The sequence below is a fragment of the Salvelinus fontinalis genome, unplaced genomic scaffold (genome assembly GCF_029448725.1).
Source record: "Salvelinus fontinalis isolate EN_2023a unplaced genomic scaffold, ASM2944872v1 scaffold_0064, whole genome shotgun sequence".
Classification (NCBI taxonomy): Eukaryota; Metazoa; Chordata; class Actinopteri; order Salmoniformes; family Salmonidae; genus Salvelinus; species Salvelinus fontinalis.
This window is the reverse complement of record NW_026600273.1, coordinates 366,683-393,756: the sequence shown is the minus strand read 5'-3', so window position 1 is coordinate 393,756 and position 27,074 is coordinate 366,683. Positions and strand designations below refer to the sequence as shown.

At 45.7% G+C, this 27,074-nt stretch overlaps 2 protein-coding genes across 2 annotated transcripts in view; one reads left to right on the top strand and one right to left on the bottom strand.

Annotated features, from left to right (window-relative positions):
* Positions 1 to 9,710, top strand: part of LOC129842754 (zinc finger protein 239-like) — a 54,422-nt gene extending 44,712 nt beyond the window's left edge. The window contains exon 2 of the mRNA XM_055911388.1: positions 9,593 to 9,710. Coding sequence (XP_055767363.1) covers positions 9,593 to 9,606 — 14 coding nt within the window. The 3' untranslated portion in view covers positions 9,607 to 9,710. The remainder of the gene's footprint in view (positions 1 to 9,592) is intronic.
* The window catches only part of LOC129842748 (zinc finger protein 664-like), a 275,164-nt gene that overhangs the window by 166,593 nt on the left and 81,497 nt on the right, over positions 1 to 27,074 (bottom strand). The gene's annotated exons all lie outside the window — the stretch shown is intronic.

The following is a 27,074-nucleotide window of genomic DNA, read 5'->3' as shown; positions in this document are numbered from 1 at the left end:
GGGTTTCTCTCCTGTTTGTGTTCTCTGGTGCACTGTCAGATCACTAGATTGACAAAAACTCTTCCCACATTGATCACAGCTATAAGGTTTCTCTCCTGTGTGTGTTCTCTGGTGCACTGTCAGTTCACTAGATTGACAAAAACTCTTCCCACATTGATCACAGCTATAAGGTTTCTCTCCTGTGTGTGTTCTCTGGTGCACTGTCAGATCACTAGATTGACAAAAACTCTTCCCACATTGATCACAGCTATAAGGTTTCTCTCCTGTGTGTGTTCTCTGGTGTAATATCAGATTGCCAGATGTAGTAAAACTCTTCCCACATTGATCACAGCTATACGGCTTCTCTCCTGTGTGTGTTCTCTGGTGTAAAGTCAGAGAGACAGATGTAGTAAAACTCTTCCCACATTGATCACAGCTATACGACTTCTCTCCTGTGTGTGTTCTCTGGTGTTTCTCTGGACACTATAAAGGCTCATGGAACGGAAGTACCGTTCTTTTCAACGGGGCGCCTGGCGCAAGAGGGACATCACAATGGCGTCCTGAAAAGCTTTCGTTTTAGCAGTTCTGTATCTCCGGCTCTGATTTAATTTGATTTTTGTCTTAAAAACTTCATAAGGTAGTTAATTTAAAACGACTTATAGCAGTTTATATCAGTTTATTGCGATTTTCTGGGGTTTCTTTGTCACACGAGTTGGACACCTCTCAGGTGGAGGGCTAGCATTAGCTGCTATTTCTACAGGAGAAGAGGACATCTTTCAACCAAAAGACGATTGTTCTGGAGAAAGGACACCTTGCCCAAGATTCTGATGGAAGCTCAGCAAATAGTAAGCAATCTTTATGTTGTTAATTCGTATTTATGTTGACAAATGTCAAATAATAATTCCGCCATGAATTTCGGTGCGGTCTCGCTTTAGCGCACACTGTATGTCTAATAACGTTAATTTTAAAAATCTAACTCAGCGATTGCATTAAGAACTAATTTGTCTTTCATTTGCTGTCCAACCTGTATTTTTTAGTCAAGTTTTGGATTAGTTGCTGATTAGAATAGGTGCCTCTCCAAAGATTTCTCCCGACATTTTCTGGGCAGCTTGGCAACTTTTCTCATTGTATAACCACGATTTGTGCCACTAAATATGCACATTTTCGAACAAACTCTATATGCATTGTGTAATATGATGTTATAGGACTGTCATCTGAAGAATTCTGAGAAGGTTAGTGAAAAAATTAATATATTTTGGTGGTTTATACGTTATCGCTATTTTCGGCTTGAATCAATGCTGTTGTGATGTTTGCTATTGTGGTAAGCTAATATAACGCTATATTGTGTTTTCGCTGTAAAACACTTAGAAAATCTGAAATATTGGCTGGATTCACAAGATCTGTGTCTTTCATTTGCTGTATGCTGTGTATTTTTAAGAAATGTTTTATAATGAGTAATTTGGTAATACACGATGGTCTCTAGTCATTCTAGTTGCTTTGGTGAGAGTTGTGATGGTGGCTGCAATGGTAAACTATGATTTATACCTGAAATATGCACATTTTTCTAACAAAACATATGCTATACAATAAATATGTTATCAGACTGTCATCTGAGGAAGTTGTTTCTTGGTTAGTGGCTATTTATATCTTTGTTTGGTCGAAATTGTGATAGCTACCTATGCAGGAAAAAAATGGTGGACAAAAAAAGTTGTGTCTTTTGCTAACGTGGTTAGCTAATAGATTTACATAGTGCCTTCCCTGTAAAAACATTTTAAAAATCAGAAATGATGGCTGGATTCACAAGATGTGTATCTTTCATCTGGTGTCTTGGACTTGTGATTTAATGATATTTAGATGCTACTATTTACTTGTGACGCTATGCTAGGCTATGCTAGTCAGCTTTTTTACTGGTGGGGGTGCTCCCGGATCCGGGTTTGGGAGGAACTAGAAGTTAAACTATCACTATGACATCATGGATGAATTCTAAAATATACTATATATCCTAGAAACCTGGTTAAACTATCATTATGACATCATGGATGAATTCTAGAATATACTATATATCCTAGAAACCTGGTTAAACTATCATTATGACATCATGGATGAATTCTAGAATATACTATATATCCTAGAAACCTGGTTAAACTATCATTATGACATCATGGATGAATTCTAGAATATACTATATATCCTAGAAACCTGGTTAAACTATCATTATGACATCATGGATGAATTCTAGAATATACTATATATCCTAGAAACCTGGTTAAACTATCATTATGACATCATGGATGAATTCTAGAATATACTATATATCCTAGAAACCTGGTTAAACTATCATTATGACATCATGGATGAATTCTAGAATATACTATATATCCTAGAAACCTGGTTAAACTATCATTATGACATCATGGATGAATTCTAGAATATACTATATATCCTAGAAACCTGGTTAAACTATCATTATGACATCATGGATGGAGGAAGAAGAAGTTAAGAAGCCCTCCTGTTCCCCACTCATTACCTGTATTAACTGCACCTGTTTGAACTCGTTACCTGTATAAAAGACACCTGTCCACACACTCAAACAGACTCCAACCTTTCCACAATGGCCAAGACCAGAGAGCTGTGTAAGGACATCAGTGATACAATTGTAGACCTGCACAAGGCTGGGATGGGCTACAGGACAATAGGCAAGCAGCTTGGTGAGAAGGCAACAACATTTACATTTACATTTAAGTCATTTAGCAGACGCTCTTATCCAGAGCGACTTACAAATTGGAAAGTTCATACATATTCATCCCGGTCCCCCCGTGGGAATTGAACCCTGGTCCCCCCATGGGAATTGAACCCACAACCCTGGCGTTGCAAGCGCCATGCTCTACCAACTGAGCCACACGGGACCACAACAACTGTTGGCGCAATTATTAGAAAATGGAAGAAGTTCAAGATGATGGTCAATCACCCTCTGTCTGGGGCTCCATGCAAGATCTCACCTCGTGGGGCATCAATGATCATGAGGAAGGTGAGGGATCAGCTCAGAACTACACGGCAGGACCTGGTCAATGACCTGAAGAGAGCTGGGACCACAGTCTCAAAGAAAACCATTAGTAACACACTACGCAGTCATGGATTAAAATCCTGCAGCGCACGCAAGGTCCCCCTGCTCAAGCCAGCGCATGTCCAGGCCCGTCTGAAGTTTGCCAATCACCATCTGGATGATCCAGAGGAGGAATGGGAGAAGGTCATGTGGTCTGATGAGACAAAAATAAAGCTTTTTGGTCTAAACTCCACTCGCCGTGTTTGGAGGAAGAAGAAGGATGAGTACAACCCCAATAACACCATCCCAACCGTGAAGGACGGAGGTGGAAACATCATTTTTGGGGATGCTTTTCTGCAAAGGGGACAGGACGACTGCACCGTATTGAGGGGAGGATGGATGGGGACATGTATCGCGAGATCTTGGCCAACAACCACCTTCCCTCAGTAAGAGCATTGAAGATGGGTCATGGCTGGGTCTTCCAGCATGACAACGACCCGAAACACACAGCCAGGGCAATTAAGGAGTGGCTCCGTAAGAAGCATCTCAAGGTCCTGGAGTGGCCTAGCCAGTCTCCAGACCTGAACCCAATATAAAATCTTTGGAGGGAGCTGAGAGTCCGTATTGCCCAGCGACAGCCCCAAAACCTGAAGGATCTGGAGAAGGTCTGTATGGAGGAGGAGTGGGCTTTCCTCTGACACGCCTGTTATATAGGTCCTGGATGGGCTTTCCTCTGCCTGTTATAGAGGTCCTGGATGGGCTTTCCTCTGCCTGTTATAGAGGTCCTGGATGGGCTTTCCTCTGACACGCCTATTATATAGGTCCTGGATGGGCTTTCCTCTGACACGCCTGTTATATAGGTCCTGGATGGGCTTTCCTCTGCCTGTTATATAGGTCCTGGATGGGCTTTCCTCTGACACGCCTGTTATATAGGTCCTGGGTGGGCTTTCCTCTGCCTGTTATATAGGTCCTGGATGGGCTTTCCTCTGACACGCCTGTTATATAGGTCCTGGATGGGCTTTCCTCTGCCTGTTATATAGGTCCTGGGTGGGCTTTCCTCTGACACGCCTGTTATATAGGTCCTGGGTGGGCTTTCCTCTGACACGCCTGTTATATAGGTCCTGGATGGGCTTTCCTCTGCCTGTTATATAGGTCCTGGATGGGCTTTCCTCTGACACGCCTGTTATATAGGTCCTGGATGGGCTTTCCTCTGACACGCCTGTTATATAGGTCCTGGATGGGCTTTCCTCTGCCTGTTATATAGGTCCTGGGTGGGCTTTCCTCTGACACGCCTGTTATATAGGTCCTGGGTGGGCTTTCCTCTGACACGCCTGTTATATAGGTCCTGGGTGGGCTTTCCTCTGACACGCCTGTTATATAGGTCCTGGATGGGCTTTCCTCTGACACGCCTGTTATATAGGTCCTGGGTGGGCTTTCCTCTGCCTGTTATAGAGGTCCTGGATGGGCTTTCCTCTGACACGCCTGTTATATAGGTCCTGGATGGGCTTTCCTCTGACACGCCTGTTATATAGGTCCTGGATGGGCTTTCCTCTGCCTGTTATATAGGTCCTGGATGGGCTTTCCTCTGCCTGTTATAGAGGTCCTGGATGGGCTTTCCTCTGACACGCCTGTTATATAGGTCCTGGATGGGCTTTCCTCTGACACGCCTGTTATATAGGTCCTGGATGGGCTTTCCTCTGCCTGTTATAGAGGTCCTGGATGGGCTTTCCCCTGACACGCCTGTTATATAGGTCCTGGATGGGCTTTCCTCTGACACGCCTGTTATATAGGTCCTGGATGGGCTTTCCTCTGCCTGTTATAGAGGTCCTGGATGGGCTTTCCCCTGACACGCCTGTTATATAGGTCCTGGATGGGTTTTCCCCTGACACGCCTGTTATAGAGGTCCTGGATGGCAAATTATTCTCAATTGATATGAAAGTACAGCGATTTATGTTTCCAGAAATGTATCGCAATTGAGAATGGATTCACATTTAGATGGAATATTTGACTATTTTAGCTGCCAGAGCCAGTCTACCTCTGAAAATAACATACAGTCCTTGTACCTTGAGGAGTAACGGGGGCAGCAATCAGCAGTAGAAACAATAACAAAGCGTACTTCCTGCCCGTTTCGGTAAAAAACTGAGGGATGGTGCTGGAGAAATGCAACGATCCATGATATCAACATTCTAGTTTTAACCATGTTTAGAGGATATACAGTGTTTGTTAATATTTACTGATAAACATTGGAGAAAATATAAGCTTATATATTGGGTTCTGATGGGGTACGACAGTTGAACTAAGCTCATGAGGCATTTATAAGTGATTTCTTCAAGAAACAATGGGTACATATCATTAATGTATAAGTCCCAAAATGGATGTAACAACTGCTGATTGCCCCTTTAAGACTACATATTGGGCTAATCTAATAGGAGATATTGAGGACTACAGTATTTCAGGCATTGTCATTGGATGCATTTGATCAATTGTTAATGTTTTGTTGATGGTCCACTCTTGATGTTCTACACGTTACAGTGTAGCTTCAGCCATTTCTACAGAACAACATTACAGTGTAGAACCCCTTTACTGCATATTGATTCAACGACTGCAGAGACGGTACTTACTGGTGTTAAACAGATCTCCAACCTCCTCTTCTTCCTTCTCCTCTTTCAATGTGACAGTTATCTCCCCCTCCTCCTCTTCTTTTACTGTAACATCTTCCTCCTCTTTCACTCTGAACGCGTCTTCCTCTTCTTTCACTGTAACGTCTTTCTCTTCTTCTTTCACTGTAAAAGCCTCACCCTCTACTTGTATTTGTGTTGTAACATCCTTCTCTTCCTCCTCCTCTTTGACGAAAGCTTCTTTCTCCGTCCAGCAGACCCCCTCTTCTGTAGCAGGAGGAGAGTAGCTTAGTGAACTCATGGTCAGAGATGTTAGCTAGCTAGCATTAGCGACTAGCTTAGTTCTAAGCTAACTTAGCAAACCAGCTAGCTGACAAACAACGTAAACATATAATTGAATGGGCCAACAAGTACAGTGTGGTGTGGTGTGATTAAGTGTGTTTAATACACAGCGCCTAATATACACCAAAACAGTGTAAAGAGCTTGAATATTGTAGCTATGTTTGCTAGAAAGCTACCGAGGTGTCTGACTAGCTGTTGTTGTTGGAGCATCCCGTCCACTAGATTATACGTCACACGGGCAGCATCGCCTGAACCTAAAAGACGCACATCGCCATCTGCTGACTGGAGTGGGTAACGCAGTTGAGGAACCAAACGTTTATTTTTTATTTATTTCATAAAAGTGTAATATTATATTATGCCGTTCAAAGAGAAGCATGTGTTGATTGATTCGTGTTTAATGAGTGAGAATTTAAAACAAGCTTTACACCCACAATCAAATGGTTGTTAATAAATCTAAATCATGGTTTAGTGTTTCTGTATCAAAATGGACTTAACAAATTCAAATCCTTTGGAGTCATTTTGACCCCAGCCAACAGCATCTTCGATAAATAGGACATTTATTTCAAATCGAAATCAAATCACATTTTATTGGTCACATACACGTGTTTAGCAGATGTTATTGTGGGTGTAGTGAAATGCTTGTGGTTCTAGCTCCGACAGTGCAGTAATATCTAACAAGTAATATCTAACAATTTCACAACATATACCGAATACACACACATCTAAGTATTTGAATCTAGGTGTCTCTGTAGACATGATTCATCCCACCAGAGGGTGGAGGGGCACCTGTATCAGTGGTTTTGACCAGATAGACACCTGCAGACACACAGTATAGTGCCTCCCATGTACTCTCCTAAGATTGGACTTTTCTATACCACGTATCACGTGACTGTGTACAAAACTGCCAGAGGTAGAAAACTCTGCCAGTGGTATACAGTGCATTCGTTAAGTATTCAGACCCCTTCACTTTTCCACATTCAGTTACATTACAGCCTTATTCTAAAATGGAATATTTTCCCCCTCATCAATCTACGCACAATACCCCATAATGACATCACAATACCACATAATGACATCACAATACCACATAATGACATCACAATACCACATAATGACAAACCAAAAACAGGTTTGTAAACATTTTTGCAAATGTATTTACTTAAGTATTCAGACCCTTTGCTATGAGACTCGAAATGGAGCTCAGATGCATCCTGATTCCATTGATCATCCTTGAGATGTTTCTCCAGCTTGATTGGAGTCCACTTGTGGTAAATTCATTTGATTAGACATGATTTGGAGAGGCACACACCTGTCTATATAAAGTCCCACAGTTTACAGTGCATGTGTCGTGGTAATTTCCTGTATTACTCAATAAAGAGAGAGAGAGAGAGCCAACCACACACAAGTCAGAGTTAAATTATATATTCCATCTTTTATATATATACAAGCTTCACCAAAGCCATGTTTTTGACTCTCAGATCAATTCAGTGTCTATAAATGAATTCTCTGAGAGTGCTTACAAAACAATTCTTAGTTTCATTTATAGCCAAGATACACCCCTCTCAACTTACAAAGAATCCTTTACCCCAAAGAGGAGTATCCTATCGCTAGACAGCATCAGCTATAAATCATCGTTCAGTTTGATCTCCCAAGACAAGGTTTAAATTTCATGCTTGATACTTCACTGTTTACCAAAACATTACCTCATCTAATGGCATATATCAATTGTCATTTCTAAATATTCCCAAACATGGACAAACTCAAAATCAGACAGTGAGCCTCTTAGGTCAAATACTAGGTCAAGATAAGGGCAACCTCAGAGGGGAAATACTATTGGTTCCAAACACTGCCAAACTCCTTCCCCCTATGAGAAAAGTAGGGAGTGACTGGCGTACAGACATTGTATGAGATAACTAACTGGTTCCCCAATTAATAACTCCATCCCGTCACATGGTTTAGGAATAGTTACAGACATGTTCCCATAAGAAAACAACGTTCCCATCAGAAAACAACTGTCCTCCTCCCCTTCTGATATTCTACTTAGCACCACATGATTTAACAGATACATTGACTCATGAAGACAAACCTGACCTCTCCCCTCTCTGGTACCAAGTTACCAATCCCTAGCTCAGAAGATTCTAATGACAAGTATCTCACAAGCAAAAACCAAGCCATGAGGTCAAAGGAATTGTCTGTAGAGCTCTGAGACAAGAATGTGTTGAGGCACAGATCTGGAGAAAAGGTACCAAAAATTGTATGCAGCATTGAAGGTCCCCAAGAACACAGTGTCCGCCCTCATTCTTAAATGGAATAAGTTAGGAACCACCATTACTCTTCCTAGAGCTGGCCAAACGGGCCAAACGGAGAAATCGGGGGAGAAGGGCCTTGGTCAAGGAGGTGACAAAAACTCGATGGTCACTCTGACAGAGCTCCAGAGTTCCTCTGTGAAGATGGGAGAACCTTCCAGAACCACCAGGTCATTACTACCACCAGGTCATTATAACCACCAGGTCATTATTACCACCAGGTCATTAGAACCACCAGGTCATTAGAACCACCAGGTCAGGGAGAAAAGACTCACCTTGTCGCTCAGGTAGGGCATCAGCCTGAGCTATTTAAAAACACGTTTTCAACATTTCAAGATAGCAGTTAGTTTAGTTTGATGTAAATAAAGATAGCTGAGAAGTGGGACTGTGTCATTGTTTCTGACAAGATCTCTCATTGATCTCGGGTTCAGCCACCAGGGGGCACCAAACCTCTTTGAAAAGTTCATGTGAATAGTTACCACTTCTCAGGAGATGATAGACTTAGCCTTTCAAATGTTTTGTAATGATGGGATGGCTATTGAACAGAACTTTAAAACCTGGTTTTCTTGTATGTACCAGTTCATGAAATCACACATTTGACCTTTATGCTCACTGAGTCTGTACATAGTCAAAGCTTTCCTTAACTATTTGTCATAAACTGTCAACCTCTCTCCGCCTTTCTCCCTTTTCACTCCCCTCTCTCCCTTTTCACTCCCCTCTCCCTTTTCACTCCCTCTCTCCGCCTCTCTCCCTTTTCACTCCCTCTCTCCGCCTCTCTCCCTTTTCACTCCCTCTCTCCGCCTCTCTCCCTTTTCACTCCCTCTCTCCGCCTCTCTCCCTTTTCACTCCCTCTCTCCGCCTCTCTCCCTTTTCACTCCCTCTCTCCGCCTCTCTCCCTTTTCACTCCCTCTCTCCGCCTCTCTCCCTTTTCACTCCCTCTCTCCGCCTCTCTCCCTTTTCACTCCCTCTCTCCGCCTCTCTCCCTTTTCACTCCCTCTCTCCGCCTCTCTCCCTTTTCACTCCCTCTCTCCGCCTCTCTCCCTTTTCACTCCCTCTCCCCGCCTCTCTCCCTTTTCACTCCCTCTCCCCGCCTCTCTCCCTTTTCACTCCCTCTCTCCGCCTCTCTCCCTTTTCACTCCCCCTCTCCGCCTTTTCACCCCCCTCTCCGCCTCTCTCCCTTTTCACTCCCTCTCTCTCCCTTTTCACTCCGCCTCTCTCCCTTTTCACTCCCCTCTCTCCGCCTCTCTCCCTTTTCACTCCCTCTCTCCGCCTCTCTACCTTTTCACTCCCTCTCCCTCCCTTAGAACTTCCCATTTGAATCAATAAGGATTGCAGTTGTGGGTGACTATCTGGGTGGAGCAGACTGGGAGGCTGGTATTCTGACCTGGGCTGGAGCAGACTGGGAGGCTGGTATTCTGACATGGGCTGGAGCACACTGTGCTGGAGCAGACTGAGAGGCTGGTAAGTTGACCTGTGCTGGAGCAGACTGAGAGGCTGGTATTCTGACCTGGGCTGGAGCAGACTGAGAGGCTGGTATTCTGACCTGTGCTGGAGCAGACTGGGAGACTTGTATTCTGACCTGTGCTGGGGCAGACTGGGAGACTGGTTTTCTGACCTGGGCTGGAGCACACTGTGCTGGAGCAGACTGGGAGGCTGGTATTCTGACCTGTGCTGGAGCAGACTGGGAGACTGGTATTTTGACCTGGGCTGGAGCACACTGTGTTGGAGCAGACTGAGAGGCTGGTTGGCTGACCTGGGCTGGAGCAGACTGAGGGGCTGGTTGGCTGACCTGGGCTGGAGCACACTGTGCTGGAGCAGACTGGGAGACTGGTATTCTGACCTGTGCTGGAGCAGACTGGGAGCCTGCTATTCTGACCTAGGCTGGAGCAGACTGTGCTGGAGCAGACTGAGAGGCTGGTAAGTTGACCTGGGCTGGAGCAGACTGAGAGGCTGGTATTCTGACCTGTGCTGGAGCAGACTGGGAGGCTGGTATTCTGACCTGGGCTGGAGCAGACTGGGAGGCTGGTATTCTGACCTGGGCTGGAGCAGACTAGGAGGCTGGTATTCTGACCTGGGCTGGAGCAGACTGGGAGACTGGTATTCTGACCTGTGCTGGAGCAGACTGGGAGGCTGGTATTCTGACCTGGGCTGGAGCAGACTGAGAGGCTGGTATTCTGACCTGGGCTGGAGCACACTGTGCTGGAGCAGACTGGGAGATTGGTATTCTGACCTGTGCTGGAGCAGACTGGGGGGCTGGTATTCTGACCTGGGCTGGAGCACACTGTGCTGGAGCAGACTGGGAGACTGGTATTCTGACCTTTGCTGGAGCAGACTGGGAGACTGGTATTCTGACCTGTGCTGGAGCAGACTGGTAGACTGGTATTCTGACCTGTGCTGGAGCAGACTGGGAGACTGGTATTCTGAACTGCGCTGGAGCAGACTGGGAGACTGGTATTCTGACCTGGGCTGGAGCACACTGTGTTGGAGCAGACTGGGAGGCTGGTATTCTGACCTGTGCTGGAGCAGACTGGGAGGCTGGTATTCTGACCTGGGCTGGAGCACACTGTGCTGGATCAGACTGGGAGGCTGGTATTCTGACCTGTGCTGGAGCAGACTGGGAGGCTGGTATTCTGACCTGGGCTGGAGCAGACTGGTAGACTGGTATTCTGACCTGGGCTGGAGCAGACTGGTAGGCTGGTGTAGTGTCATCAGGCTGTGTGGTGGAGGCCATCCTGTTCTCGGGTTCTGCTTGTGTTATGCCAACCACCAGGTCATTATAACCACCAGGTCATTATAACCACCAGGTCATTATTACCACCAGGTCATTATTACCACCAGGTCATTATTACCACCAGGCCACTTCATCAGATGACAGTCTTATACCATCAAGTTATACAATACATTTATGTTTTGTTTGAAAATGTGTATATTTAGAGGTACAAATCGTGGTTTTACATTGTGAATACGTAGCAAAAATGCACAAAATTCTCAGGTGATATTTTTTCAGTCACCTAATCTAATCAAAGAACTCATCATAAACTTTACTAAAAAATACATGTTGTACAGCAAATGAAATATACACTGGTTCTTAATGCAACCGCTGTGTTAGATTTTTAAAAATAACTTGCTTATTGAAATTCTCAATTATAGTGGGACACTGGGTGAAGGAGAAGCTGGGGAGGCTTGGGCAAGTAGCTGCGGGGGGTGCGGCGCTGTTGGCCCGGGTTGGGGTAGCCAGGAGGAAAGCATGGCCAGCCGTCGAGAAATGCTTATTGAAATTCTAGATTATCGTGGAGTTATCGGTGGTGACAGTGTTTCCTAGCCTCAGTGCAGTGGGCAGCTGGGATGAGGTGCTCTTATTCTCCATGGACTTTACAGTGCCCCAGAACGTTTTGGAGTTAGAGCTACAGGATGCAAATTTCTGTTTGAAAAAGCTAGCCTTTGCTTTCCTAACTGACTGTGTGTATTGGTTCCTGACTTCTCTGAAAAGTTGCATATTGCGGGGACTATTCGATGTTAGTGCAGTACGCCACAGGATGTTTCTGTGCTGGTCGAGGGCAGTCAGGTCTGGAGTCAACCACGGGCCATATCTGTTCTTAGTTACAAATTTTTTGAAAGGGGCATGCTTATTGAAGGTGGTGATGAAATTACTTTTAATGAACAACCAGGCATCCCCTACTGACGGGATGAGGTCAATATCCTTCCAGGATACCCGGGCCAGGTCGATTAGAAATGTCTGCTCGCAGAAGTGTTTTAGGGAGCGTTTGACAGTGATGAGGGGTGGTCGTTTGACCGCGGACCCATAACGGATGCAGGCAATGATCGCTGAGATCCTGATTGAAAACAGCAGAGGTGTATTTGGAGGGCAAGTTGGTCAGGACAATATCTATGAGGATGCCCATGTTTACGGATTTAGGGCTGTATCTGGTGTGTTCTTTGATAATTTGTGTGAGATTGAGGGCATCTAGCTTGGATTGTAGGACGGCCGGGGTGTTAACCTCTACTTCCACACAAACCCGGATCCGGGAGCACCCCCATCAGTAAAAAAGATGACTAGCATAGCCTATCATAGCGTCACAAGTAAATACTAGCATCTAAATATCATTAAATCACAAGTCCAAGACACCAGATGAAAGATACACATCTTGTAAATCCAGCCATCATTTCTGATTTTTAAAATATTTTACATGGAAGACACAATATGTAAATCTATTAGCTAACCACGTTAGCAAAAGACACCAGTTTTTTTACTCCACCAGTTTTTTACTCCATCAGTAGCTATTACAAATTCGACCAAATAAAGATATAAATAGCCACTAACCAAGAAACAACTTCATCAGATGACAGTCTGATAACATATTTATTGTATAGCATATGTTTTGTTAGGAAAATGTGCATATTTCAGGTATAAATCATAGTTTACCATTGCAGCCACCATCACAACTCTCACCAAATCGACTAGAATAACTACAGAGAGCAATGTGTATTACCAAATTACTCATCATAAAACATTTCTTAAAAATACACAGCGTACAGCAAATGAAAGACACAGATCTTGTGAATCCGGACAATATTTCAGATTTTTTAAGTGTTTTACAGCGAAAACACAATATAGCGTTATATTAGCTTACCACAATAGCAAACATCACAACAGCTTTGATTCAAGCCAAAAATAGCGATAACGTATAAACCACCAAAATATATACATTTTTTCACTAACCTTCTCAGAATTCTTCAGATGACACTCCTATAACACAATGCATATAGAGTTTGTTCGAAAATGTGCATATTTAGCGGCACAAATCGTGGTTATACAATGAGAAAAGTTGCCAAGCTGCCCAGAAAATGTCAGGAGAAATCTTGGGAAAGGCACCTATTCTAATCAATAAATAATCATAAACGTGACTAAAAAATACAGGTTGGACAGCAAATGAAAAACAAATTAGGTCTTAATGCAACCGCTGTGTTAGATTTAAAAAATGAACGTTACTGCACAATACAGCGTGCGCTAAAGCGAGACCGCACCATAATTCATGGCGGAATTATTATTTGACATTTGTCAACATAAGTACGAATTAACAGCATAAAGACTGCTTACTATTTCCTGAGCTTCCATCAGAATCTTGGGCAAGGTGTCCTTTCTCCAGAACAATCGTCTTTTGGTTGAAAGATGTCCTCTTGTCCTGTCGAAATAGCCGCTAACGTTAGCTATGTGCCGGTAAGGTGTCCAACTGGTGATAGCGCGTCACAAAGAAATCCCAGAAAATCGCAATAAACTGATATTTTTTTATATTTTATTTTTTATTTAACCTTTATTTTACCAGGTAGGCAAATTGAGAACACGTTCTCATTTACAATTGCGACCTGGCATAAACTGCTATAAATCGGTTTAAATTAACTACCTTATGATGTCTAAAACAACTATAACGAATAAAAACATGACCGGAGATATAGAACTGCTAAAACGAAAGCTTTGCAGGAGGCCACTTGGATGTCCCTGCTGCGCCAGGCGCACCGTTGAAAAGGACGGTTCTTCCGTTCCACGGTGTTATATAGGGCCCCAGATTGCACAATCCACTCCATTCAAATTCTCCCCGCTTACTGACATCTAGAGGAAGGCGTATGCAGTGCATGTAGCCCGATGGCTTACATGGGGACTTATAAACTGACCTCAGAACAGGGACCTCGATTTCTGAAATCTCACTCCCTGACAGGAAATGTGCTGCAGAATGAGTTCTGTTTCACTCAGAGAAATAATTCAAACGGTTTTAGAAACTAGAGAGTGTTTTCTATCCAATAATAATAATAATATGCATATTGTACGAGCAAGAATTGAGTACGAGGCAGTTTAATTTGGGAACGAAATTATTACAAAGTGCAAATAGCACCCCCTATTGCCAAGAGGTTTTAAGCATATCCCAGTTTAGGTCACCTAACAGGACGAACTCTGAAGATAGATGGGGGCAATCAATTCACATATGGTGTCCAGGGAACAGCTGGGAGCTGAGGGGGGTCTGTAACAGGCGGCAACTGTGAGAGACTTATTTCTGGAGAGATTAATTTTTAAAATTAGAAGCTCGAACTGTTTGGGCATGGACTGGAAAGTATGACAGAACTCTTTGCAGGCCATCTCTGCAGTATATTGCAACTCTCTTTTTGACAGTTCTATCTTGACGGAAAATGTTGTAGTTGGGGATGGAAATTTCAGAATTTTTGGTGGCCTTCCTAAGCCAGTATTTAGAAACGGCAAGGACATTAAAGTTGGCGGAGTGTGCTAAAGCAGTGAGTAAAACAAACTTAGGGAGGAGGCTTCTGATGTTAACATGCATGAAACCAAAGCTTTTATGGTTACAGAGGTCAACAAATGAGAGCGCCTGGGGACACACAGGGCCTAGGTTAACCTCTACATCACCCGAGGAACAGAGGAGTAGGATGAGGGTACGGCTAAAGGCTATCAGTACTGGTCGTCTAGTGCGTTGGGAACAGAGAATAAAAGGAGCAAATTTCTGGACGTGGTAGGATAGATTCAAGGCATAATGTACAGACAGGGGTATGGTAGGGTGCGGGTACAGTGGAGGTAAACCTAGGCATTGAGTGACGATAAGAGAGGTTGCATCTCTGGAGGCACCAGTTATGCTAGGTGAGGTCACCGCAAGTGTGGGAGGTGGGACAAAGTAGTTCTCTGAGGCATGTTGAGTGGGACTAGGGGCTCCGCAGTAAAATAAAACAATGATAACTACCCTAAACAACAGTATACAAGGCATATTGACATTAGAGAGACATAAAGCGAGGCATGAAGCAATCACAGGTGTTGATTGGGAGAGCTAGCTAAGACAACAACGGGTAAAATGGCGATGAATGGGCAGAGAGGGTCAGTTAACTACACACAGGGCCTGAGTTCGAGGCTGGGGCCAACAGAAACAAAATAAACAAAATGGAGTACCGTGATTAATGAACAGTCCAGCAGGCATCAGCTATGTAGCCAAGTGATCATAGGGTCCAGTGAACAGCAATATATGAACCAGGGAAGCCGCTAGGTAGTGATTACTACGCTAGCCGGGAGATGCGCCTGGCTCGAGGCTAACTGGTGCTAGCTTCGGGACAAGGGCGTCACCAACGTCTGGCAAAGGCCGGTTGAGGGCACGTCGGATGGAATTTTGTCGGCAGACCAGTCGTGATGGATCGGTGGTGCTCCGTGTCGACAAAGGGTCCAGGCCAATTGGCAAAAGAGGTATTGTTGCTGGAGTCATTTTGTTTGCTAGCCGGGAGATGCACCTGGCTCGAGGCTAACTGGTGCTAGCTTTGGGATAAGGGTGTTAGCCACTGTAGCCAATCCGGTGCAAAGGTCCAGAACTTACGGCAGGAATCCGGTGATGTAGAGGCTTCTAGTCGTCTTAGTGAAGAGTCTGGGAGGCATCAGCTGTGTAGCCGAGTGATCATAGGGTCCACTGAGCAGGCCTGGCTCAGATGGGCCTGGCTCAAGGCTAGCTTCGGGTCTGGGCCACTCGTTGGCAGCTAGCTAGCTGCGATTATCCGGTGTAATGGTCCAGAGGTTACGGCAGGAATACGGTGATGTAGTGGAGAAAAAAAGTCCGATATGCTCAGGGTTGATATCGCGCTGTGCAGACTGGCAGGTGTTATCCAGGCTAAAAGCGGCTGGTGTCTGAGCTACTAAAAGGGAAAGGCCGCTAGCAGTGGCTAACAATGACTAAATAGCTAGTAGCTAATTAGCTTCTGATGGAGGTTCTAGCTATAAGGTCTAAAAAAAATAGCAGATCCGTATCACATTGGGTGAGGCGGGTTGCCGGAAGGTATATGTAATTAAAAAAATGGAAAAAGAGATTGAAATATATTGCAATATATACAAAAAAAGATAACATTTACAACAACAAACACGTCTTACTGCTACACGCCATCTTGGATTACAAGATGACTCAGTTAAAAACCATTGGATTTAGCAAACTCTGAAATGATTTAGTGTTTCTGTGCCCATGAAAACTGTTTCCTAGAACTGTTTTCCAACATACGATCAAATCCACGCCTTGCTGGAAGCCCCACCACCCACAGGTGATGAGAGGCTTGGATTTATTCTGCTCTTTAATACCGCTCTTCACCGACACAGGAAAGGGCGGGGACAAACAGGTGTTGTACCTCATTTCCCTCCTTCAGGGAAGTGCAATTATAATCAAAGTTACACTCCCTTTCAGTCATTCAACTTCGGTACAACATACTATGGGGAAATACAATAATTCCCGATGCCGACCCAAACGGATACTAAATGAAACAGCCCCCTGCAGACCACCCAGACCTGATCCTACAAGATGCGTCAGTTTTGTCAATTTATTCATTGTCTTTTGTTTGAAATAGTCTATCTGTAGACTATTAGTCTACTACTGAAAACTTAAGTAGCAGAACGACAGAATTTACGAAGTCCAGCAGCGGAGGGGCGAATCCCTCTGGTCGGGTCGCGTTGACGACCGGCTCCCTCTGGTCGGGTCGCGTTGACGACCGGCTCCCTCTGGTCGGGTCGCGTTGACGACCGGCTCCCTCTGGTCGGGTCGCGTTGACGACCGGCTCCCTCTGGTCGGGTCGCGTTGACGACCGGCTCCCTCTGGTCGGGTCGCGTTGACGACCGGCTCCCTCTGGTCGGGTCGCGTTGACGACCGGCTCCCTCTGGTCGGGTCGCGTTGACGACCGGCTCCCTCTGGTCGGGTCGCGTTGACGACCGGCTCCCTCTGGTCGGGTCGCGTTGACGACCGGCTCCCTCTGGTCGGGTCGCGTTGACGACCGGCTCCCTCTGGTCGGGTCGCGTTGACGACCGGCTCCCTCTGGTCGGGTCGCGTTGACGACCGGCTCCCTCTGGTCGGGTCGCGTTGACGACCGGCTCCCTCTGGTCGGGTTGAAGTATCTGCTCTCGAGTTGAAATTTCAGCTCTGGTGCAGATGTGCCCATCTGCTCTCCAGGTGTAGACCCAGGGGGCCCGTTTAGAACCTTTTTAGGACATTTCGAGATGACAGATGTTTGTGTTTGGTCTATTAATGTACCTGTGAGTTGAAATTTTTATCATTTTTGCATTTTTGACAAAATTAGACTCCTTTAAAGTGCCAGTTTTTCGCTCAGGTAGGGTATCAGCCTGAGCTATTTAAAAACACTTTTTCAACATTTCAAGATAGCAGTTAGTTTAGTTTGATGTAAATAAAGATAGCTGAGAAGTGGGACTCTGTCATTGTTTCTGACAAGATCTCTCATTGATCTCGGGTTCAGCCACCAGGGGGCACTAAACCTCTTTGAAAAGTTCATGTGAATAGTTACCACTTCTCAGGAGATGATAGACTTAGCCTTTCAAATGTTTTGTAATGATGGGATGGCTATGGAACAGAACTTTAAAACCTGGTTTTCTTGTATGTACCAGTTCATGAAATCACACATTTGACCTTTATGCTCACTGAGTCTGTACATAGTCAAAGCTTTCCTTAAGTTTGGGTCAGTCACAGTGGACAGGTATTCTGCCCTTTCTCCGCCTCTCTCCCTTTTCACTCCCCTCTCTCCCTTTTCACTCCCTCTCTCCGCCTCTCTCCCTTTTCACGCCCTCTCTCCGCCTCTCTCCCTTTTCACTCCCTCTCTCCGCCTCTCTCCCTTTTCACTCCCTCTCTCCGCCTCTCTCCCTTTTCACTCCCTCTCTCCCTTTTCACTCCCTCTCTCCGCCTCTCTCCCTTTTCACTCCCTCTCTCCGCCTCTCTCCCTTTTCACTCCCTCTCTCCGCCTCTCTCCCTTTTCACTCCCTCTCTCCGCCTCTCTCCCTTTTCACTCCCCTCTCTCCGCCTCTCTCCCTTTTCACTCCCTCTCTCCGCCTCTCTCCCTTTTCACTCCCTCTCTCCGCCTCTCTCCCTTTTCACTCCCCTCTCTCCGCCTCTCTCCCTTTTCACTCCCTCTCTCCGCCTCTCTCCCTTTTCACTCCCTCTCTACGCCTCTTCCTCTTTTCACTCCCTCTCTACGCCTCTCTCCCTTTTCACTCCCTCTCTCCGCCTCTCTCCCTTTTCACTCCCTCTCTACGCCTCTCTCCCTTTTCACTCCCTCTCTCCGCCTCTCTCCCTTTTCACTCCCTCTCTCCGCCTCTCTCCCTTTTCACTCCCTCTCTCCGCCTCTCTCCCTTTTCACTCCCCTCTCTCCGCCTCTCTCCCTTTTCACTCCCCTCTCTCCGCCTCTCTCCCTTTTCACTCCCTCTCTCCGCCTCTCTCCCTTTTCACTCCCCTCTCTCCGCCTCTCTCCCTTTTCACTCCCCTCTCTCCGCCTCTCTCCCTTTTCACTCCCTCTCTCCGCCTCTCTCCCTTTTCACTCCCTCTCTCCGCCTCTCTCCCTTTTCACTCCCTCTCTCCGCCTCTCTCCCTTTTCACTCCCTCTCTCCGCCTCTCTCCCTTTTCACTCCCTCTCTCCGCCTCTCTCCCTTTTCACTCCCCCTCTCCGCCTCTCTCCCTTTTCACTCCCCCTCTCCGCCTCTCTCCCTTTTCACTCCCTCTCTCTCCCTTTTCACTCCCTCTCTCTCCCTTTTCACTCCGCCTCTCTCCCTTTTCACTCCCCTCTCTCCGCCTCTCTCCCTTTTCACTCCCTCTCTCCGCCTCTCTCCCTTTTCACTCCCTCTCTCCGCCACTCTACCTTTTCACTCCCTCTCCCTCCCTAAGAACTTCCCATTTGAATCAATAAGGATTGCAGTTGTGGGTGACTATCTGGGTGGAGCAGACTGGGAGGCTGGTATTCTGATCTGGGCTGGAGCACACTGTGCTGGAGCAGACTGAGAGGCTGGTAAGTTGACCTGTGCTGGAGCAGACTGGGAGGCTGGTATTCTGACCTGGGCTGGAGCAGACTGGGAGGCTGGTATTCTGACCTGGGCTGGAGCACACTGTGCTGGAGCAGACTGGGAGACTGGTATTCAGACCTGTGCTGGAGCAGACTGGGAGACTGGTATTCTGACCTGGCCTGGAGCAGACTGAGAGGCTGGTATTCTGACCTGTGCTGGAGCAGACTGGGAGGCTGGTATTCTGACCTCGGCTGGAGCAGACTGGGAGGCTGGTATTCTGACCTGGGCTGGAGCAGACTGGGAGGCTGGTATTCTGACCTGTGCTGGAGCAGACTGGGAGGCTGGTTTTCTGACCTGGGCTGGAGCACACTGTCTTGGAGCAGACTGAGAGGCTGGTTGGCTGACCTGGGCTGGAGCAGACTGAGAGGCTGGTATTCTGACCTGGGCTGGAGAAGACTGGGAGGCTGGTATTCTGACCTGGGCTGGAGCAGACTGGGAGGCTGGTATTCTGACCTGGGCTGGAGCACATTGTGTTGGAGCAGACTGAGAGGCTGGTTGGCTGACCTGGGCTGGAGCAGACTGAGAGGCTGGTATTCTGACCTGGGCTGGAGCAGACTGGGAGGCTGGTATTCTGACCTGGGCTGGAGCACACTGTGTTGGAGCAGACTGAGAGGCTGGTATTCTGACCTTGGCTGGAGCACACTGTGCTGGAGCAGACTGGGAGGCTGGTATTCTGACCTGGGCTGGAGCAGACTGGTAGGCTGGTGCAGTGTCATCAGGCTGTGTGGTGGAGGCCATCCTGTTCTCGGGTTCTGCTTGTGTTATGCCAACCACCAGGTCATTATTACCACCATGTCATTATAACCACCAGGTCATTATTACCACCAGGTCATTATAACCACCAGGTCATTAGAACCACCCGGTCATTAGAACCACCAGGTCATTAGAACCACCAGGTCATTAGAACCACCAGGTCATTAGAACCACCAGGTCATTATTACCACCAGGTCATTAGAACCACCAGGTCAGGGAGAAAAGACTCACCTTGTCGCTCAGGTAGGGCATCAGCCTGAGCTATTTAAAAACACGTTTTCAACATTTCAAGATAGCAGTTAGTTTAGTTTGATGTAAATAAAGATAGCTGAGAAGTGGGACTGTGTCATTGTTTCTGACAAGATCTCTCATTGATCTTGGGTTCAGCCACCAGGGGGCACCAAACCTCTTTGAAAAGTTCATGTGAATAGTTACCACTTCTCAGGAGATGATAGACTTAGCCTTTCAAATGTTTTGTAATGATGGGATGGCTATTGAACAGAACTTTAAAACCTGGTTTTCTTATATGTACCAGTTCATGAAATCACACATTTGACCTTTATGCTCACTGAGTCTGTACATAGTCAAAGCTTTCCTTATGTTTGGGTCAGTCACAGTGGTCAGGTATTCTGCCACTGTGTACTCTCTGTTTAGGGCCAAATAGCATTCTAGTTTTCTCTGTTTTTTGTTAATTCTTTCCAATGTGTCAAGTAATTATCTTTTTGTTTTCTCATGATTTGGTTTGGTCTAATTGTGCTGTTGTCCAGGGGCTCTGTGGGGTGTGTTTATGTTTGTGAACAGAGCACAATGACCAGCTTGCTTAGGGGACTCTTCTCCAGGTTCATCTCTCTGTAGGTGATGGCTTTGTTAATGGCCCATACCCTCCCCATCACCAATCAGCCCTGCCATTGTTTGTATTCATACTGTTTTGTAAAGAATGGCTTCTTGTCTGTTAGGTTGTATTCCACTGGGAAAGTGATTACAGTTTTCCTCAGTCGCTTTGGTTTATTTCTTAGATCAAAAGTGCAATTCTTGATACGACTTGTACAGGTTCCAAATCATCTAGTCACTTGTGCACATCATTAAAGCAATTTCTTATTCCTTTGAACAAATTGCAATTGATAATGTACAAGTGTCAGCTTTTTTCCACATTATCAATTGCTCACGTCATGTTGATCAAAATATAGTATATGGTTCTCTGTTGAATAGTCTTACCCCTCAAAACATCTAGGCATTAGTTCCTTGCATAAGCCATTACATGCAAAATTGTTTAACTATTTGTCAGAAACTGTCAAGCATAGTTTTACACATTTCTATAAGACCTTTTGTACAAAAACGTGAACTGATGAATCGTGCAGGTGAAATTGACCCTCACTCATGAAGGAATGAAGTTTTGATTTACATAGCCTGCAATTGTGACAATCACTGCATTCAAACCTGTGTAGATCAGTCAATTTTTAATATACAGACTTAAAACTCAGGATTCTGTAACAGCATACTCCATTCAAGATATGTGTTTACTGTGACAACCAGAAGTGCCTTAAGATGGTGTCATAGATGCTGTTTTGAAGGGGTAAAAGGTCAGAACTTTTCAAAACTTCATATATGTGATTAGACAACCCTCGTGAACTGTAAATCAGTCATTTCTCCCAACAGATGTCAAAGAAAAGCTCTCACACAGACACACAGCAGGGATGGAGTGAAAAGGTACGGTGCTTAAAGACACACAAAGCCTGCAATGGCATTACTATTATCTCCAGGCCGTGCCGAGTTCAACGAGATGCCCCGCTCGACCGTAGCTCAATCGGTCTGAGCGCAGCCACAGTGACAACAAGACGGACCCAGAGCTGTCTGTCTGTCTGTCTGTCTGTCTGTCTGTCTGTCTGTCTGTCTCTCTGTCTGTCTGTCTGTCTCTCTGTCTGTCTGTCTCTCTGTCTGTCTCTCTCTCACTATCTCTCTCACATTCTCTCTCTCTCTACGATTAGAATGTAAAGTCTCTCCCTATCTCTTTCTTTTGGATAACTTTATGAAATAGATACTCTCTCTCTCAATTCAATTCAATTCAATTCAAGGGGCTTTATTGGCATGGGAAACATGTGTTTACATTGCCAAAGCAAGTGAGTTAGATAATATACAACAGTGAAATAAACAATAAAAATGAACAGTAAACATTACACATGCAGAAGTTTCAAAACAATAAAGACATTACAAATGTCATATTATATATATATACAGTGTTGTAACAATGTACAAATGGTTAAAGTACAAAAGGGAATGAGATCCCTGAATGGTAAAAAAACATCTCCAAATAGAATATGTTTGTATCACAAATTATCTTACAGATATTTTGACCATATCTGACAGGCTCCCAAAGGCAATCAAAGGATCTAGCTCACTTAACCTGTTGGGGATGGGGGCGCTGTTTAGACTATTTATGCTAATGTGGCTAATTTTTTAAACGGCTTCCCACAAAATCCTTGATCGTACAATATGCATATTATTATTATTATTGGATAGAAAACAGTCTATAGTTTCTATAGGAGTTGAAATTTTGTCTCTAAGTGGAACAGAGCCCATTCTACAGCAATTTCCCTGACATGGAGTCAGATTTGAGAAACGTTGGCCACTTTTCTGAAGTCATTTAAACGGGCACTGTCGTTGCTATGACTATACGGACACTTCTTACGTCTTCCCCTGGATGCCTTTACGTGATGACGATTCCAACGGGCTCGATTGCTCGTTCACAGGCCCTACAAATGAAAAAAACCTTTAGCTAGCAAGTCTTTTCTTGCTGCGTAACGCGCGTGGAAGACACCGACCCTCTCCTGTTCCAAGCGTTAGTTTAGCCTGTTATATTTCTCCGGTCATCTTTTCACTCGTTATAGGAGTTACAAACATCACAAAGTAGTTAATTTAAAGCGTTTTATAGCAATTTATATCCGTTTAGTGCGATTTTGGGACATTTATTTTTGCAACGATGTGAAAAGTTGGTCACGCTTTTCAGTTCATCCCGAACGTAGTTGACATTTCCACATGGCAAGAGGACAGCTTTCCACCAAAAGACGATTTCTCCCAAGAAAGGATCCTTTGCCCAAGATACTGATGGAAGAACAGCTCAAGGTAGGACATTTTTATTATGATAAATCGTGTTTCTGTCGAAACATTTTAGTGGCTTAGGATGCCATGTTTTTTGACGTAGCTTCGCTTGGCGCAAACTGTATTGAAAAGTAAGGATAAATTAAAAAATGTAATAACGCAATTGTATTAAGAATTAAATTGTCTATCAATCCCTGTCCACCCTATATTTTTTAGTCACGTTTATGAGTATTTATGTATAAGAGTAGATCACTGTCTAAGTGGCGCAAGGACGTTTTCTTTACCAGCTTGTCTACATTTCACATTGTCTAACCATGATTTTGGTGGCTAAATATAAACATTTTCGATCAAACTGTATATGCATGTTGTAATGTGATGTTACAGGAGTGTCATCGGAAGAATTCTGAGAAGGTTAGTGAAAAAATTAATATCTTTTGGCGATGTTGACTTTTATCGCTCACTTTGGCTAGAATCAATGCTGGGCTGCTAATTGCTATGTGCTAAGCTAATATAACGATTTATTGTGTTTTCGCTGTAAGACACTTAGAAAATCTGAAATATTGTCTGTATTCACAGGATCTGTGTCTTTCGATTCGTGTATGCTGTGTATTTTTACGAAATGTTTGATGATTAGTAGTTAGGTAAACACGTTGCTCATTGTAATTATTCTAGTCCATTTGTGATGGTGGGTGCAATTGTAAACTATGCCATATACCTGAAATATGCACTTTTTTCTAACAAAACCTATCCCATACCATAAATATGTTATCAGACTGTCATCTAATGAGTTTTTTTGTTGGTTAGGGGCTATAAATATCTTAGTTTAGCCGAATTGGTGATGGCTACTGGTGTTGGTGGACAAATAAAAGATGGTGGAATATGCTAATGTGTTTTTTAGGTAATAGATGTACATCTTTACATATTGTGTCTTCCCTGTAAAACATTTTAAAAATCGGAAATGTTGACTGGATTCATAAGATCTGTGTCTTTCATTAGCTGTATTGGACTTTAATGTGTGAAAGTTAAATATTTTAAAAAAATATTTTTTTTGAATTTCGCGGCACTGGTTTTTCAGTGGGGGGGGGGGGGGGAGTGCCGCTAGCGCCACGCTGATCCTAGACAGGTTAATGCCCCATACCCTCCCCATCACCAATCAGCCCTGCCATTGTTTGTATTCATACTGTTTTGTAAAGAATGTCTTCTTGTCTGTTAGGTTGTATTCCACTGGGAAGGTGATTACAGTTTTCCTCAGTCGCTTTGGTGCATTTCTTAGATCAAAAGTGCAATTCTTGATACGACTTGTACAAATTCCAAATCATCTAGTCACTTGTGCACATCATTAAAGCAATTTCTTATTCCTTTGAACAAATTGCAATTGATAATGTACAAGTGTCAGCTTTTTTCCACATTATCAATTGCTCACGTCATGTTGATCAAAATATAGTAGATGGTTCTCTGTTAAATAGTCTTACCCCTCAAAACATCTAGGCATTAGTTCCTTGCATAAGCCATTACATGCAAAATTGTTTAACTATTTGTCATAAACTGTCAACCTCTCTCCGCCTCTCTCCATTTTCACTCCCTCTCTCCGCCTCTCTCCCTTTTCACTCCCTCTCTCCGCCTCTCTCCCTTTTCACTCCCTCTCTCCGCCTCTCTCCCTTTTCACTCCCTCTCTCCGCCTCTCTCCCTTTTCACTCCCTCTCTCCGCCTCTCTCCCTTTTCGCTCCCTCTCTCCGCCTCTCTCCCTTTTCACTCCCTCTCTCCGCCTCTCTCCATTTTCACTCCCCTTTCTCCGCCTCTCTCCCTTTTCACTCCCGTCTCTCCCTTTTCACTCCCCTCTCTCCGCCTCTCTCCCTTTTCACTCCCTCTCTCCGCCTCTCTCCCTTTTCACTCCCCTCTCTCCGCCTCTCTCCCTTTTCACTCCCCTCTCTCCGCCTCTCTCCCTTTTCACTCCCTATCTCCGCCTCTCTCCCTTTTCACTCCCTCTCTCCGCCTCTCTCTCTTTTCACTCCCTCTCCCCGCCTCTCTCCCTTTTCACCCCCTCTCTCCGCCTCTCTCCCTTTTCACTCCCTCTCTCCGCCTCTCTCCCTTTTCACTCCCCCTCTCCGCCTCTCTCCCTTTTCACTCCCTCTCTCTCCCTTTTCACTCCCTCTCTCTCCCTTTTCACTCCGCCTCTCTCCCTTTTCACTCCCCTCTCTCCGCCTCTCTCCCTTTTCACTCCCCTCTCTCCGCCTCTCTCCCTTTTCACTCCCTCTCTCTGCCTCTCTACCTTTTCACTCCCTCTCCCGCCCTAAGAACTTCCCATTTGAATCAATAAGGATTGCAGTTGTGGGTGACTATCTGGGTGGAGCAGACTGGGAGGCTGGTATTCTGACCTGTGCTGGAGCAGACTGAGAGGCTGGTATTCTGACCTGGGCTGGAGCAGACTGGGAGGCTGGTATTCTGACCTGTGCTGGAGCAGACTGGGAGGCTGGTATTCTGACATGGGCTGGAGCACACTGTGCTGGAGCAGACTGAGAGGCTGGTAAGTTGACCTGTGCTGGAGCAGACTGAGAGGCTGGTAAGTTGACCTGTGCTGGAGCAGACTGAGAGGCTGGTATTCTGACCTGGGCTGGAGAAGACTGGGAGGCTGGTATTCTGACCTGGGCTGGAGCAGACTGAGAGGCTGGTATTCTGACCTGTGCTGGAGCAGACTGGGAGGCTGGTATTCTGACCTGTGCTGGAGCAGACTGAGAGGCTGGTATTCTGACCTGTGCTGGAGCAGACTGGGAGGCTGGTATTCTGACATGGGCTGGAGCACACTGTGCTGGAGCAGACTGAGAGGCTGGTAAGTTGACCTGTGCTGGAGCAGACTGAGAGGCTGGTATTCTGACCTGTGCTGGAGCAGACTGAGAGGCTGGTATTCTGACCTGGGCTGGAGCAGACTGAGAGGCTGGTTGGCTGACCTGGGCTGGAGCAGACTGAGAGAATGTTATTCTGGCCTGGGCTGGAGCAGACTGGGATGCTGGTATTCTGACCTGGGCTGGAGCAGACTGGGAGGCTGGTATTCTGACCTGGGCTGGAGCACACTGTGTTGGAGCAGACTGAGAGGCTGGTTGGCTGACCTGGGCTGGAGCAGACTGAGAGGCTGGTATTCTGACCTGGGCTGGAGCACACTGTGCTGGAGCAGACTGGGAGACTGGTATTCTGACCTGTGCTGGAGCAGACTGGGAGACTGGTATTCTGACCTGGGCTGGAGCGCACTGTGTTGGAGCAGACTGAGAGGCTGGTATTCTGACCTGGGCTGGAGCAGACTGAGAGGCTGGTATTCTGACCTGGGCTGGAGCACACTGTGCTGGAGCAGACTGGGAGGCTGGTATTCTGACCTGTGCTGGAGCAGACTGGGAGACTGGTATTCTGACCTGGGCTGGAGCACACTGTGTTGGAGCAGATGGGAGGCTGGTATTCTGACCTGTGCTGGAGCAGACTGGGAGGATGGTATTCTGACCTGTGCTGGAGCAGACTGGGAGACTGGTATTCTGACCTGTGCTGGAGCAGACTGGGAGACTGGCATTCTGACCTGGGCTGGAGCAGACTGGTAGGCTGGTATTCTGACCTGGGCTGGAGCAGACTGGTAGGCTGGTGCTGTGTCATCAGGCTGTGATGGTGGAGGCCATCCTGTTCTCGGGTTCTGCTTGTGTTATGCCAACCACCAGGTCATTATAACCACCAGGTCATTATTACCACCAGGTCATTATTACCACCAGGTCATTAGAACCACCAGGTCATTAGAACCACCAGGTCATTAGAACCACCAGGTCATTATTACCACCAGGTCATTAGAACCACCAGGTCATTATAACCACCAGGTCATTAGAACCACCAGGTCATTATAACCACCAGGTCATTATTACCACCAGGTCATTACTACCACCAGGTCATTATTACCACCAGGTCATTATTACCACCAGGTCATTAGAACCACCAGGTCATTATTACCACCAGGTCATTATAACCACCAGGTCATTATAACCACCAGGTCATTATAACCACCAGGTCATTATTACCACCAGGTCATTATAACCACCAGGTCATTATTACCA